The sequence below is a fragment of the Phyllostomus hastatus genome, unplaced genomic scaffold (assembly GCF_019186645.2).
Source record: "Phyllostomus hastatus isolate PE091 unplaced genomic scaffold, TTU_PhHast_1.1 phas_scaffold_46, whole genome shotgun sequence".
Lineage (NCBI taxonomy): Eukaryota > Metazoa > Chordata > Mammalia > Chiroptera > Phyllostomidae > Phyllostomus > Phyllostomus hastatus.
This window is the reverse complement of record NW_025334032.1, coordinates 18,716,869-18,732,226: the sequence shown is the minus strand read 5'-3', so window position 1 is coordinate 18,732,226 and position 15,358 is coordinate 18,716,869. Positions and strand designations below refer to the sequence as shown.

The 15,358-nt window shown below is 41.9% G+C and overlaps 1 protein-coding gene across 5 annotated transcripts in view; it reads right to left on the bottom strand.

Annotated features, from left to right (window-relative positions):
• The window catches only part of TMCO3 (transmembrane and coiled-coil domains 3), a 45,934-nt gene that overhangs the window by 17,320 nt on the left and 13,256 nt on the right, over positions 1 to 15,358 (bottom strand). For 4 of the 5 annotated variants that reach the window (XM_045821314.1, XM_045821317.1, XM_045821315.1 and 1 more), the window contains 3 exons: positions 13,535 to 13,627; positions 8,228 to 8,414; positions 1,036 to 1,156 (listed from right to left, as the gene is read on the bottom strand). In XM_045821314.1, coding sequence (XP_045677270.1) covers positions 1,036 to 1,156; positions 8,228 to 8,414; positions 13,535 to 13,627 — 401 coding nt within the window. The remainder of the gene's footprint in view (positions 1 to 1,035; positions 1,157 to 8,227; positions 8,415 to 13,534; positions 13,628 to 15,358) is intronic. The other variant, XM_045821319.1, reaches the window with a different exon arrangement.

The window sequence follows — 15,358 nt, the reverse complement described above, 5'->3', positions numbered from 1 at the left end:
AAAACATTTGTATCACTGGAGTCCTAGAAAGAGAGAACAAATAGGACTGAAAAATTATGGCAAATAATGACTGGGATTCCTAGCTTAAGCAAGAGACGTAAATCTATAGATTCAAGCAGCCTAGTGAATGCCAAATATGATACACCCTAAGAGTACTGTGGACTGAATGTTGGTATCCAAATTCATACGTTGACCCTCAATGTGACAGTGTTTGGAGGTGGGCCTTTGGGAGGTGGTACAGATTAGAACAGAAAAAGTAAACGAGACAGAAATTAGCATTTCAAAGTGGTTCCAAAAGAAATTTCAGAATCTGCTCAATTTTGACCAACAGTATCACTGCTATAAGAGAAAGAAGAAATATACCTTCCAGAAACATTTAAAACACAGTATTTATATGTACATAGTATATTTGCTTAAAACAAATTCAATTTTATATCCCCCCCCCATGTGCAATGTACCTTTAAATTTTATAGGGTACCCTATACTTTGGCAAGTATACTTATTTTCTGGTGGGTATTCTTGTAATATATTGTATTTGCAATCCAACCTATAGCTTTCTGGGTAAATTTATTTTACCCATTTAGCTTTTCTCACCATATGAACCCAAGCAAGTGCACTTAAGTTCTGGTATTATTTTGTTAGGAGAATGGAAAAAAGGATCAGGGAAGGTGGCGATGATGATGACATTGACTGTGAGAATCACCAGCAATAGTGTATGCACACACACACACATACTCACTGTTACAGGCATTTTATCCGAGCTCATTTAATCCTAACTACTCTTGTAGATAAGGGCTGATATTACCCCACTTTACAGATGACAAAGCTGAGCAAGAGTGAGGCTCAGTGACGTGCCCAGCCACGACCCCCAGAGCTGGAGTATGAGCCCGGGCGGTGTCACTCTGGAGCCTGCACGCTGAAGCCCGTGCTACACGACTTCTGAACATGTCTTTGGAAGAGGTACCAAATAGGATTTTTATAAACAAATGATTTGAAACTAGAAAAACTGTGAAATAAAGTAAAATAAAATTCCACCTAGTGTAGGTACTGGCTCCTGCCTGGATGAGAGTTGGCATGACAGCTATGAACAGCCCCAGCTGCACATCCTGCATCACCAGCATCCCGAGCAGCACGGCGCTGTAGTCGAGGTCGCCTGCTTGAGAAAAACAGTTGTTGAAAACAAATGTTTACAGCATTTTAAAGTGTCCATGTCAAAATAAAGCCATCATGTGTATTTCTAAAATAATTCAAAAAAAATTTGATACTTTAAATGACAATACAGACTTTATATTTTCTTTGAGAACAAACACTAATATTTTAAAGGTTGAAGAACTTTTGTAAAGAAAATCTCCCAAATATTTCCACGAGTTAGTTGGTACTTATATAATTACGGAAAAGTGACATTACGACAAGATGGCATGGCAAACAGTATGACAGGCCTGGATAAGCAGGCCTGTCCCGAAGACACATGACACAGCAATCTCCATCATCAACCTCTACCTCTTCCCTAAGCTATTCAAGAGACCTGGCCGCAACCCTTTCCAGTCACATCTGCTCGGCAGAGCCTGGCTGCATCAGTCACTTGCCCTCAAACCCGCCATCACCACCACACTGAAGATCTCTTCCCTCTGAGACAAATGCAGATTTGACACAGAAACACAACTCATGGACAGAGCAGAAAAGCAGTAACCAGTACTGGCTGAAGGCACTACACAACTTCTCTGGAAAGAAGAAAACGAGACATTTTTGTGAATGCAACACTTCACACAGACCTCCAAATGTCTCCAATTTCAACCAACAGCTCTTGACTTTGGTCCTTTTAAATGTGCTTCGAAACACTAAATTGTCATGTCCTCCCTCTGCCCCCTGCATCCCTAAATAATCTTTTCTTCTTTAAAAAACACTACTATTGCCCTGGCTGGTGTGGCTCAGTGGACTGAGCTCTGGACTGGGAAGCAAGTCCAATTCGCAGACAGGGCACATGCCTGGGTTGCAGGCCAGGTCCTCAGTTGGGGGTGTATAAGAGGCAACCTATCGGTGTATTTCTTGCATATCGATGTTTCTCTCCCTCTCTTTCTCCCTCCATTCCCCTCTCTAAAAATAAATACATTTTTTAAAAAATAATAAAATTTTTTTCTATTCTTTTGCACAGTGCAAAAGAATAGAACAAGACACCTACTGAATTCATTAGCCATTCAATTATCCACCACCAGGCCACAGGCACCACGGAGCAAAGCCAAGGGACCCTCCCTGCGGGTCCTGCTGCAGGACCCCTGCCGCTCTCAGGAAGCATCTGCTCATGAGCAAAGGCCCCGCCACTGGAGGAGACAAACGCTTATAGTTGTGATCAGCATAAAATGTAAACAGTGCAGTCAAGACAAAGGAGAAAATTATGATTTATATGGAAATATGAAAATTAGAGATACTTTTAATATTTCTCACCTGTGTGCATTTTGTACTGTTTAATTTTTGTGCTTATTCCTACTATAAGAATTGTATTTTTCCTCTTTTCCATTTCTTTTATTAAATGCTGTAAATGTATAGAGAACAAAGAATGTAACAAATAACCTCATGTGCACTACCGAATTTTGCTAAATCTTAAATTTTGACACGCTGGCTTCCGAGTTTGAAAAGAAGACACTGCAAGTACTGCAGCTGAGCTGCCAGCCATCTGCTGCTGACCCCCTCTCTCCTGCCACACCCTGTCACTGCCTTGTTTTTAATGTTTGTTATCCCCGTGCATGCTCTTCTACTCTAGCATAACAACATCTCTGTGTTTGGGAACAAATCTGAGCTTATTATTTTGTAATTTCAAACTTTATATAACCCATATTTCTGCAACTTGCTTTTTCTGCTCACTGTTATATCTGAATTATCCACACAAAACTATGATTCATTCTTTTAAGTGCTATAGAATACACCACAATTTACCCACTCCCCAGTGGACAGGTGTTGGGAACCGCCCTGCCTGATTTCAGAAGCTGTAACCCCCACCCAGGCTAAGGCTGAGGGAGCAACCTTGGACCCTAAACCACCAAGGAGACAAAAGCTTATCTCCCTGGCAGGAGCGTTGCTTCTGCTCCTTTTACTTCATCCATAATTGGCCCCCAATGCTTGGTAGGTTAGCCAATGACGGGTAAGATTCCTCAAGGGGGGAATGATCTAAGATAGGCATGATCACGTGGGAGGCCCCCAAGGAAGGACTTTGGGGGCTACAGCAAAAGGGGGTGATGGACCCTCGCCCCTCAGCTTTGACATAGCCTGAGTCCTCATTGTCTGCGAGAAAATCTCCTAATCTCTTGGCTGCCTTAGTTCCCGTGCTCCACCTAAGCCTGAAACAATGACAGGGTGGTGCAGCTCTGTGCTGAAAAGGGCGGGTTCCCCAGGTGATCAGGCCTAAGAAAGAATATGTAAAATCCTGTGAAACCTGCTTTGTTTAGAATGCTCTCAATTAAATGATAAGGGCCCAAACAAGAAGTAAGTTTGTTCCTCAATGTTTTACAGCTCTTTAGCTATCTGACTCTGACTCAAAATAGGTCCTCAGAGTTCTTTGTTATCCATTGTTTGATCCTTACTTCCTGACAATGATTAATGAGCTTTACCTGAATTTTTGTGTAAGCGAACCCAGTAAAAGCCCATTGAGGAAAGGGCTCTTGGTCCTTCTCCTCTGAGAGATCGGCCACCTTTCCTCCCCAAGCAGATCATGTCTCGGTAGACTTATTCTCATCCCTGGTGGCTGGGGGTGGGGGAGTCCTGAGGGTGGAGCCCCCCACAGATGGGTACTTGGGCCTTCAAATTTTCCACTACCACAAACACGCTGTAATAAACATTCTAGTACACCTACTAGGAACAACCCCTTGCTTGTGTTTTCCTAAGATGTCCCCCAACTACTCCTGGCCTTATGCCCTACCTGCCTGCACAGCTCCCACAGAGGTCAGGGTGCTCTACCCAGGCTTGGAGAGCAGCCCCCTTCCAATGTAAGCAGTGGCCCATTTCAAACGGTTACAGAGTGAGGTCTCTGGCATGCCTGGGTTTCCCAGGGAAAGCCCCCAAGGGCAGCATTTGGGGGTCCAAGCTGTGTGGAGCTGCTGGCAAGTCTCATTCCACACTTTGGTATCAGGAGCTCACAGTTGCCACACCTTCACCACTTTTTATCAGAATCCAGCTGCCACTGTGACCTCCAGCTGCTTGACCCCTGGGTTCTGAGCACAGGCATTGAACAGTGAAGTTATCTATCGGCCGCATTTGTGGGTTTGGACACCCAATATCTGAAATACAGGCTGGAAATCTTGAAAAATAGAAAAGGAACAGACTTGGGCGGCAGCGACAACGAACGAAAACCCAAACATGAAGAGTTATAAAGGCATTTCTCTCTGACATCTCCTCACACTTTAGTGGGCAAGTTGGTGGGTATATAGCTTTGCATGACTTCAAACTTTATGTAAATATATCAGGTCAGATGCCTTCTGTATCTTGTACTCTGCCCCCCGCCCCCATACTGCAGATTAATCCATTTTTACTTCTGTGGTATTTCAGTATATGAATACACCATAATTTCATCATTGGTTGTATTACTGAATACTGAGATTACTTATAATTTTTGCTATTAAAAATTCTTTTGAATATTCTTTCACATTTGTAAGTTTTCTAGGATATGGCTCTAGAAATGGAAATTTCTGTCTGAGAGAGTTCTCCAATGTAGCTAAACCAATTCACAACACCATTGACAGTCCGTAAGTTTGGGGACTCTACATATGGCATTAGTTTAAAACTTTCTGCCAGCTCAACAGTGAAATGACATCTTAGTGGTCTTCGCCTGTATCTCCCTAATTACAAGTGAGGTCCAGCATCTTTTCACACTTATTGGTCATTCAGGTTTCCTCTTCTGTTAAGTTTCCATTTGGATGTTTTGCCTATTTTCCAATCGAGTTTCCTTGTTTTGATTTGTTGAAGTTCTTGATATATTCTAAATATTACTCCCACACGTATTTTATTCATATGTATGTATATCTATATTGATAATAGATACAGATATAGCAAATGTGTTCTCCCAGTCTGTGACCTATAAAAATGACTTTTCAATAAAAAATTACAAAGTTTGTGTTCAAATGCATCAATATTTTCTCTTTTGGATTCTGTGTTTTACATCTTAAGAAATTCTCTTTACTGTAAGGTCCTAAGGATATGTTTCCATATTTTCCTCTAACAGCTCTGAAGTTTTACTCTTCATGTTTAGGTGTTGAATCCATGTAGAATTTATTTTTGTGTACAGTTCAAGGTAGGGCTCTACATGTTTTTCCATATGTGCAACCAGTTCTCATTCACCGATCAGCCCACTTCCTCCCACTTCTGTGCAGCGTCTGAGCTGCCCACTCCCCAGAGCAGAGGGCGCTCCGCCAGGCAATGCCACGCTGCCTCGAGTGTGGTCACACTGCAGTATGTCTTACTATCTCAGCTCAGATTAATGTGGGCTTCTCTGGGCCTTTGTTCTTAAATACAGTTTAGGATTAGTTTGCAAGTTTTATGAAAAAATCTTGCCCGATTTGTTACCAGGATAGCTGTGACTTTATAAATTTAGGGAGAAACATCATCTTCACGTATTGAGGCTATTCATCCGTAGGCTCTCTCTTCAACAACATCTTGCAATTTATCCTTAAAGGTCATACATATCTTCTGAGATACATCCCTTAGCACCTTGTACTTTTTGTAGCTATTGTAAATAGAAGGTTTTTTTTAAAAAATTATGTTTTCTAACTGTGCTGCAAGTATATTACATTTTAACATTTAAGTATAAATTTTCTTATTAAAGGGTAAGTCCTTCCGTGTGTCTACTCACCTCCCAAACATGCAATCTATTAAATAACTCCTTCAATCTTGTTATAGTCTAGAGTTTTAGCTTGGCCTTTTTTCAAAAATGCAAAGAAACCTCCTTTTCTAACAGTCCATAGTTAATTAAATCTACCAATTAAAAAAGAAAACAAACAAACATCACTCTGTGTGCCTGTTTTCACATGCCATGTTCTCCTTTTGCTTCCATTTCTTCCTGCCTAGCCCATCCTCTTCCAGTGCTTTGGTGTGGGACTGGATAGACAATCAATGCTCTGAGGCCTGCGTGTGTCTGGAAATGCCTCTATTTCATCCGCACTCTTCAGTAATAGCTTTGCTGGGCTTGGACACCTTATCTGGCCCAGCATATAGGAGTGACTCCACTGTCATGTACCACTTAGTGCTGCTATGAAGATGTGTGCTCCTCCCTTTGGGATCACCTGTCTTCTCCTGATAAGTGTCTACATTTTCTCTTTGCCCTTGAAGTGCTGCTGTTCTACTGGGACATGTTGAAAGTGAATTTATTTTCCCTTTTCCTGCTCAGTTTTGGAGACGTACATTCAATCTAAGGGCTCACATCTCTCTCAAATTCTGAAAAATTACCAGAGTTTTCCACCCTCCTCCCAGGACATCTATGATATGTATATGGAGCCTCTCATCTATTCTCCATGTTTCTCCAAGTTCTTTCCCATTTCTTCTGTCTATACTGTGTCCTTAGTGTGTAATATAATTAGACATGATATCTTCATTTATGTCTGAGTGTTTCAAACATGATTATTTTTAAGTCTTTATTAGACTTTTCATGAATAAGGAGAGTTCATATTCTGACAATTGAGTTTGTTAGCTATCTTTTCTACCCACTGATTTTTTCATAGGTACTGGTATTACAGTGTTATACTACAGTTATATATATAACCTATACACTGTTATAGGTTATGTTAGGAGTTGTTCTTACTTTCCTACGTCATTCCTGGTGCCCTCCTTCATCTCCCTCTGTCACTTGGTCTTGTGAGGGAAGGTCCTAAGCTCCAGGCCACAGAGACAGTGGGAATGAATGAGACCACCAGGGTGGTGGTAGCGAGTGCAATTGCTAGCAGGAAGGCTACAGCCATGGCCCACAGATCAGCAGAAGGGACTGGATATTTTAGTTTTTCCAGCCTCCTCTCACCAGGGGGAAGCCCCTGATGTCAAGCAGTGAGTGTGGTCCTTATGTTCTCCTATGACTCGAGAAGCCCACAGGCCCTCGGCCAGTCCTGCTCATCTCAAGGTCAGTGTTACTGGAGAGGTGAGCCACACCCCTGGGGTGTTCTCTCCATGTTCCCCTCTCATTAGTGTGTTGGTGCAGGGTGAAAATCAGTGTAAAGGTACAATGACGTTTCAACCCTGTTTTTTACTGACTTTTACAAAATAAGAACAGTGAAAATTACCGTAACGAATAAACATGGTGTAAAAAATGGCAATGCTATCAAAGCTTAACTGCATACGAAAGACAGCGCCACCAAGCGACATCTAAGAATGTTCATTCCTAAGCTTCTGGTGAAGTCTGATCTCACTAACACAGTAATGATTTAGAGATGCCAGTGTTTTACATACATACATGAAACTAACGTCAAAGTTTAAGAGGTGAAAATGCCTTTAATTATCAAAGTACCTCACATATTTCGCAGAAGAAGGTATCAAAAGTATGTCAATTCCCAGTACTTGCCAGAATCTAAGCAGAGTACATTAAGCTTTTTCTTTTTTTTTCTTTTTTGAGGCTGCATATAACAATGCCAGTTGAGGCAGTGTGGGCAATGAATCTCCCATAAGCAGAATTCTGGAACTGGGAAGTTTCAGGTTTGGTGCAGCACATTAATCTCTTAAACCCACCAATTCTACAGTACATTTTTCTTTTCTTTTTTTATCCTCCCCCTAGGACATTTGTTTCATTGCTTCTAGAGAGATAGGAAGGGAGACAGAGAAAAACATCGATGCGAGAGAGAGCATTGACTGGTTGCCTCTTGTATGTGCCCAGACTATAGAGGTCACACGTGTCTGGATCAGGGATCGAACCTGCAACCTAGGTATGTGCTCTGACCAGGAATCAAATGCATAACCTTTCAGTTATGGGACAACACTCCAACCAACTGAGCCACAGTAGCCAAGGCTCCATAGTACATTTATCAACATAGGTTCATTTCTTTTAAACATGGTCCTCAAACTATTTAAAATTTATAAACATATAAAAACGTAGTTTTCTTAATCAAGTGGAGGTTTGGAGAAGCTGAACTTATGATCAGCTCCTAAGGGAAAACCCACAATTGTTAGGAAAGCCCCAAGGAGGAAGTAGAGTTGCCATTTTTTTTCTAGTCGATTAAATATGTAATACTTCAACACGTAATTAGAAGACATTACCACCTACCTTCTTTTTCACCCCGGGCACTGCCCACGAGGAATCTGGACACTAAGGGTGTGCTTGATAGGGACAAGCAAGTAGAAATAAAAACGCTCTGAGTGGGTCTGATCTGTAAAAGGTGTCCCCACAACAAGCCAAACGCAATCATTAGTAGCGTCATGTAGCACGGTCCTTGCAAGGATATCTTCCACACCTTAAAGAGAACACAGTCATTTACACGCGTCTCAGTGACGACAGACCACCTCCTGAAGGGCGTTACTCAGAGCACACACAGATAAGCCGTCTGGTAAGGGGGCAGGCCTGGATCTTTTAGGAACACACACAAGGCACTGTGTGTCTTCAGGAAGAAAATCTACAGTGGGCACACCAGCACAATACCCAAAGTTGTAATCTTAACAATACAGCAATGGTAAACACTAACACAAGCCTACCGAGTTCTAGGTGCTATTACAGGGACTAAGCACACATCTCTAGATATATCTGCATGCTTATAACTTAATCAGAACACACCTTGGAGGTGGATGTCACTGCCTCCCCCATTTCTAGATGAAAACACTAAAGACCAGTCAGAGGCTGGGTGACTTGACCAGGGTCCCATGGAAGTCAACATCAGGACATAAACCCAGGCAGCATTGGTTGGTAATCAAACAAATATTGGACACCTTGGTATGCACTTAGCACAGCACTAAACACAATGGAGAATGTGAAAAATCTGGTTTGATCCTAGCCTTCTGTGGTTTTCAATCTACTTGAACAGACAACATAATAAAAACTATTGATATTTACACAAATATGAGTATTACATATTAACAAAAGAAGTTAACCTCAAACTCATCCTAGTCTATGTTAAAGCACTTGTTCATTTTCGCCTCACTGCACCCTCCTAATCAAAACTGATTCCCTCCCAGGCCCTTGACCAAAAGAGCTCGTGGGGGCCCAGAGAAGGGGGCAGGAGATGCAGAGCTGAGCACAGCTCTGGGGCAGTGAAGTCAAAGGCAAACATTCTGAGGCCCCACCAGCTGGCCAGCCTCATCTATGCCTCAACACACCTACCCACCTCCAGGTGCTGTAGAGGATGTGAGCTTTTCCCTCCCCTGCTCTGGTTCTTGGTAAAAAGCAACATTTCTTGCAAAACCAATGACATTTTCCTTGGGAATCAGGGCAGCTGGGAGGTTCTTCCTGAGGCTGGTCTTGATTTCCTACTGTGGCAAACAAGCAGAGGCACACCCTGGGCCTCCCTAGAGCCACGACCAGCTGCCAGCCTGCTGGTCTACCATAGAATTTTCTAACTTCCAGAAATGAATTACAGGAGCCTCCCAATGCCATCAAGTCCTGACTGGTGGGAGACTAAAAGAGTAATTGAACTGAGTGCTTGGCCCTCAAGACAGAGTCAAATCTGTTTTCTGCCCTGTGACACTGGCCAGCTCGGACCCCACTCTCTCCTTTCAGAAGGGCAGAGGTTAGCTCCCAATGGCTGCTCCTCAATAGTTCAAATTTCATGCCTCAACTTCACATGTTTGGCAGTGATGTTATCATAAAACGTATCTCTTCCTAATCATTCTTCCTCTTCCTGTATAGATGAGCTAACAAATGATGAAGGACCAGAGAAGACCCACACAGTCAGCTGCAGCAACTAAGGATGCCAGGCATGTCAGATTTTAGGGTTCACAGGTATTAGGTAGTCCCTTCTGTAAGTAGTGTTAGCTCTCAAATAGTATATTCCTGCCTACAAGGGACACCTGGAGCTCAGGCTTGAACCTGTTACTAGCTCGCTGTGCACCTTGGGTAGGTAACAATCTCTTCTTTAGTTTCCACATCCATAGAGGAAGGTGAGACTAAAACAATTTTTGAGGTTATCAGCAGAGTAAGCCTTTGACTTTATTATCTGGTGTCCTGCTACACCTTGGCCTGAAGGACTGGAATCCTTTGAGCCTGAGAAGCAAGGTGTGGAGGGGATGACAGAAAACACTCTGGGGAGTGTCCTTTAGAAACTTAGTGTTCAATGTGGGGCCCTGGACCAGAGCGTCTCACCCTCAGATGCAGGCCTTCAGGCTGCCCGCAGCAGTGGCTCCGGTGCAGCAGGAGCCCCAGACAATTCCTCAGACATCAGAGTCTGGGAAGCACTGACTGGAGAATTGCCTCCACCAAGGCCCTGCTCCCTGTGCGTCTGGACCCCATGCTCAGATGCACACACAAGCACCTGCACACCCTCTTGAGCTCTGTTTTCCTCTTTCCTTTCCTAGGATTTCTGTTCACAACTCCCACACTTCCTTTTAAAGCCCCCAAATATAAGCCCAAAAGGGCAGGGACCAAGCTGACTGTATACACTGCCTTCCACTGAGAAGCTACCAGAGTGTCTGGAACATCACGCTCAACAAATGTTTGTTGGGAGAACAAATAAGGAATAAAAGAGAAGAAAGTACAACTTTTGCCTCCCATTATTTTAGAATCTATTCAGAGACAAAAACGGATGAACTGCTGTGATACGAAACCAAGAGAACAGTTAGTGTAAGTGAAGCTGAAAGAAGGAAGTGAGGCAGTGGAGGGCGACTTATGAGGAAATGACTTCAACAGTCGATGGTGCTGCGGGCAGAACAGGGAGACCGCCTTCCTCGGTGTCAAGGAAGACGTCGTCTTTAGACTTCGGTGTTTTTCATAGTTTCTAGTCAGACATTTAGAATACTTCAGAGAAGAGCTAAGCAGGGCCTTCCAGCAATTACTAACATTTCAAAAGCCCTATTCAACAATTTTCTGCCATGACAGGGACACATGGGCAACCAACCCAGAGAGCAGGAGAGCGATTACACGAGTCACTCCAGGGGCTCCGTGGTTTTGCCAGTTACTCATGTCTGAGAAACTTTTTTTAAACGTGTCAGTAATGTAGTTGATCAGGAAGATACAAATCCTCTGCAATCGGAGCCCATGGGCCTGGAAAGGGATAGGATGCATTCCCGGTGCACGTCAAGTTTCAGGGCTGCCACACGGGGGCAGCAGCCAAGGCTCCCTGAGCTTGGTCAGTGAGGACCCCTGCCAGAGCTGAACGGCCAGTACAGACCTCAGCTTACCTCACAAGAGACATAAAGAACACGCCCAAAGCCACTGAGTATGTGCCCTCCCACTTACCAGACAGCACGACGCTTACCAGGCTTACACGATGCAAACCTTCCTTCCCGAGCCCTCCCGAAGGCTGCTTCACCAAGTGCAAACTGATAAAGGTACACGGCTTTTATACTGAAAATGACGTTAACATTGTGTTGTATATCATTATTGTCCTGTATAACACTGAATACTACAGTGGAGAAAATATAAATTATAAAAATGTAAAGCTGGAAGAAACTTTAATTTTCTAAATCCATCAGTGACACCCAAGACGTGAGGCACCTTGCAGAGACGGTGATGCTAGTCGATGGAGAGCCAGGCCTCAGCCCCTCTTTGCTCCAACCACGAGGGAGCCATTGCCGTTTGCTGTGAACTGCTCTAAACTGAACACACGCAGGAACCCAGACGGGCCTGTGCTGCGCTGAGAAACAGAGGCCCCGCACGTTCCCGGAGCCGCACCAACACGGTGTCCTGCGTGGGCTCCCGGCTCCTTTGGAGAGCCTGGAGGGCCTCACCGCCCAGGCTGCCTTCCTTCTGCCCCACCCACCTCACGCCTCAACAGGATCAACAGGAAGGACACAGTCACTTTCCTTCAGGACCCAGGAAGGTGGCCGATTTTCTTTAGACTTCGGATTCAGATAGTAATATTAATGTATGGAAGCTATCACGCCAGCACCATGTAAAAAAGATATAAAAGTACCCAGAGAAAATGCTGAAGTAATTCAGAATGCTTTATGAAAAGGCATACCTTGAGAAGTATTTAAAGGAAGTGAGAGTGATCAGTAGATGGCCAGATGGAGCTGTCAACAGAAAACAATGAGGCCAAAGGGAACAAGGTCAAGAAGGAACAACAGGATGCACTAAGGAGACGACTGGGAAAAGAGGTCGGCAAAGTGATGTTAGTTACTCCCTGAGGGAAAACACAAGACTTTAAATGAAGAGCTTATTTTTCCTTATCATAAAAAATACATATGGGTTATTACAAAAAATTTGCAAAATATGGAGAAGAAAAGGAAGCCATCCATGGTTACTTGGTACACTATTTCCTGCTGCTTTTTCCTGGGTTCCTTTGCGATGGCCATGGTCATGCTATATACTTATTTTTTTCTTATTAAGTTTAGCATTTTAACATATTATTCTTTGTTACTACATGTTCTTATATTTTTAATGGCTACACAATATTCCATCAAGTAGTTATATCGTAGTTTAACCATCAGATACTCAGGTTGCTTCTAATCTTTTATAAAAATGCTGTAATGAGGAGCTGAAAACCTTTTGTGGGTTAATTAAAAAAAAAAACAACCTTATATTTGATTCTTTCCTTTGGACAGAAACCCAGGAGCAGAACTATTAGGTTAAAAGATATGAACAGATTAAGGCTCTTACGTCAAATGGCTAGACTGCTCTCCAAAAAGGGCGTTCCAGTAGTAACTGTCATTAACCCGGTGCAAGAATGCATATCTATCACCCCTTAGAGTAATTAAAAAACCCCATGCTCACGTGAGTCTAGCATTCTAGCTAACACTGGTAGGCAAATGGTGCCTGGTTTTAACTGGTACCAGTTTTGGGGTTTTTTTTTGTAGCCAATAGCATTCCTTTCATTTCCCTCCCCTCCCTGCCAGCTTGTTAATCTGCTGTTTTGTTTTTCTGTGGTGTGTTTGCTCCAGCTCAACTCACTTTCTACCCTGGAACACTTCAGCACGCAAAGTAATCATTGTAAAAGCAAACAAATTTATATAAAGCAACTGTTGCTGCCCTTATTTTACTATCTATTCAAATACATAGTCCTGTTATTAAGCTTTCAAATATTTTCATTTAACAGTGACAGAATAAAATAAAAATTTGCTACTTATTTAGGATTAGTAAATTTTTTCTAGAGTAACACACTGAATATTCAATACCTCTGATATTTCAGCCTCTAACAATTTTGGACCTTCTTGGAGGGACCCATACTTTAAAGTTCAAGTGTATTATTTCTCAGACCTTTGCTGGAATTAGCCATGTGAAAGCTAATTCCATTTATTCACTGAATTTCCACTTTTTCTAACATTTTTAATTTTTTAAAATTTAGGCTCCAAAATTAATATCAAACATCATGTTCCATTCTAAAAATATTTAATTTGACAGCCAAGCGTGAACAAATGTTAAAAGGAAATACACCAAAACCATACTATGTTAACTCGGGGGCAATGACACACAGACTGATGTCCTTACCTTTCTCAACTTTTCTGGGGAAAACTCTAAGCCAACAAGAAAAAGAGTAAAGAACACACCAAATTCTCCTAATGTCTCCACTTGTACAATAGACTGAAAAACAAGAAAATATTAAAACCATATAATTTAATATATTTGACATATTAAGTGCACTTAACTGAACAATCTTGAACTAACACACTCTGTGGGACTGTCCCAAAAAAAGCACAGTATATTTTTAAAACAAGTAATTCTTTCCTCTATATCTGAGATAATCTGGATTTCCTGATTATAGTTGGTTTTTTTCTTTTTTCTTAACTGGAGAAATAGTTGTTTTATTTTCTAGGAACTAGCTCATGAATTCACCTGTTTTCAAGTTCACTAATGCCCCTCTGTTATCTTCCTTAGCTCCTTTCTTTAGCTTTGTTTGGGGGATACAGAGGCATCAAACCTGAGTTTAACGATGAGTTAATTTAGAGTGGGTCGCTCTCATTCGTGTTTCCGTATGACTAGCTGTATAAACCTTCCCCTGAGCACCACATTTGGTCACATTCCACAGATCTCAACATACAATGTTCTTATGTTCTCTGTTTCCTTTGGTCCTTCATTTGCTATTTATTTTTTGTTTTGTAGTTTATTCTGTTCACTAGATTCCATATATAAGTGAAATCATATGGTATTTCACTTGGCTTACATAATACTCTCCCCAGGTCCATCCAGGCCTTTGCAGCTTTTTCATCCACTCCTCTACTCAGAACCTGAGCTGCTTCCAAATCTTGGCTGTTGTAAATAGTGCTGCAGTGAATGTAGGGTGCATATGTTCTTTTGGATTAGTTTTTGAGGCTTCTTCAGATATATTCCCAGAGGTGGAATCACTGGATCATAAGCAGTTCCATTTTTAATTTTTTGAGGTGTCTCCATACCGCTTTCCACAGTGGCTGCACCAGTCTGCATTCCCACCAACAGTGCATGAGGGTTCCCTTTTCTCCACATCCTCACTAACACTTGTTGTTTGTTGATTTATTGATGACAGCCATTCTGACAGGTGAGGTGATATCTCACTGTGGCATTTGCTATTTATTTTTAATATTATTACACTACAGTAGAGAACTTTTTAATACTATTATGTTTGGTATTATTTATATTATTTATAGTTGAGGTTCCCATTGTGGCCACTAACTGTTCAATTGTTTTAAATGTTCCCTGAACATCTGAAAACAAAACACAGACTCTCGTGTATCTCGCTGTCCTGACCCCAGCACACTTACTCGGTTTGTCAGCTGCAAACATTACAAATTCTGACCTCTTTTTATTGCATCTTTTCTCCTTTCACTCTCAACCTTGCTTAGTTGCTTTATTTTTACTCAATCTTTATTGTACTCCTCCCATACCATCTGCAAACCTGTATCTCTTAATAGGAAAGTTTACTCCAGCTACATTTATTGCTATAAGAAATAACTGTTCTTACTTCTTTTATTTTATGTTTTCTGGTTTTTATGTTTCCTTACTGCTTTTATTTTTTCTTTTACTTTTCTTCCATTTAAAAAATCAGGCTGTAACTTATGACTTCAAAGTAACGTACTTAAATCTACACTTCTCAAGTCAATAAATAAAAGCCTATCAACTCCCTCCTGGGAAAAGATAAGCATTTTGGTACAACTACACTTCCTCCATTACCTCCCTCCCACTATTAGGTAGTGTGTCCCTGCATTTTTATATCAATTAACTGTAATTACATTATTTTTCCATGTATAGCTGATTTATTAAGAATTATAATATTTAGCCCTGGCTGGTGTGGCTCAGTTGGTTGGACCATTATCCTGTGAACCAAAAGGGTGCCAGTTC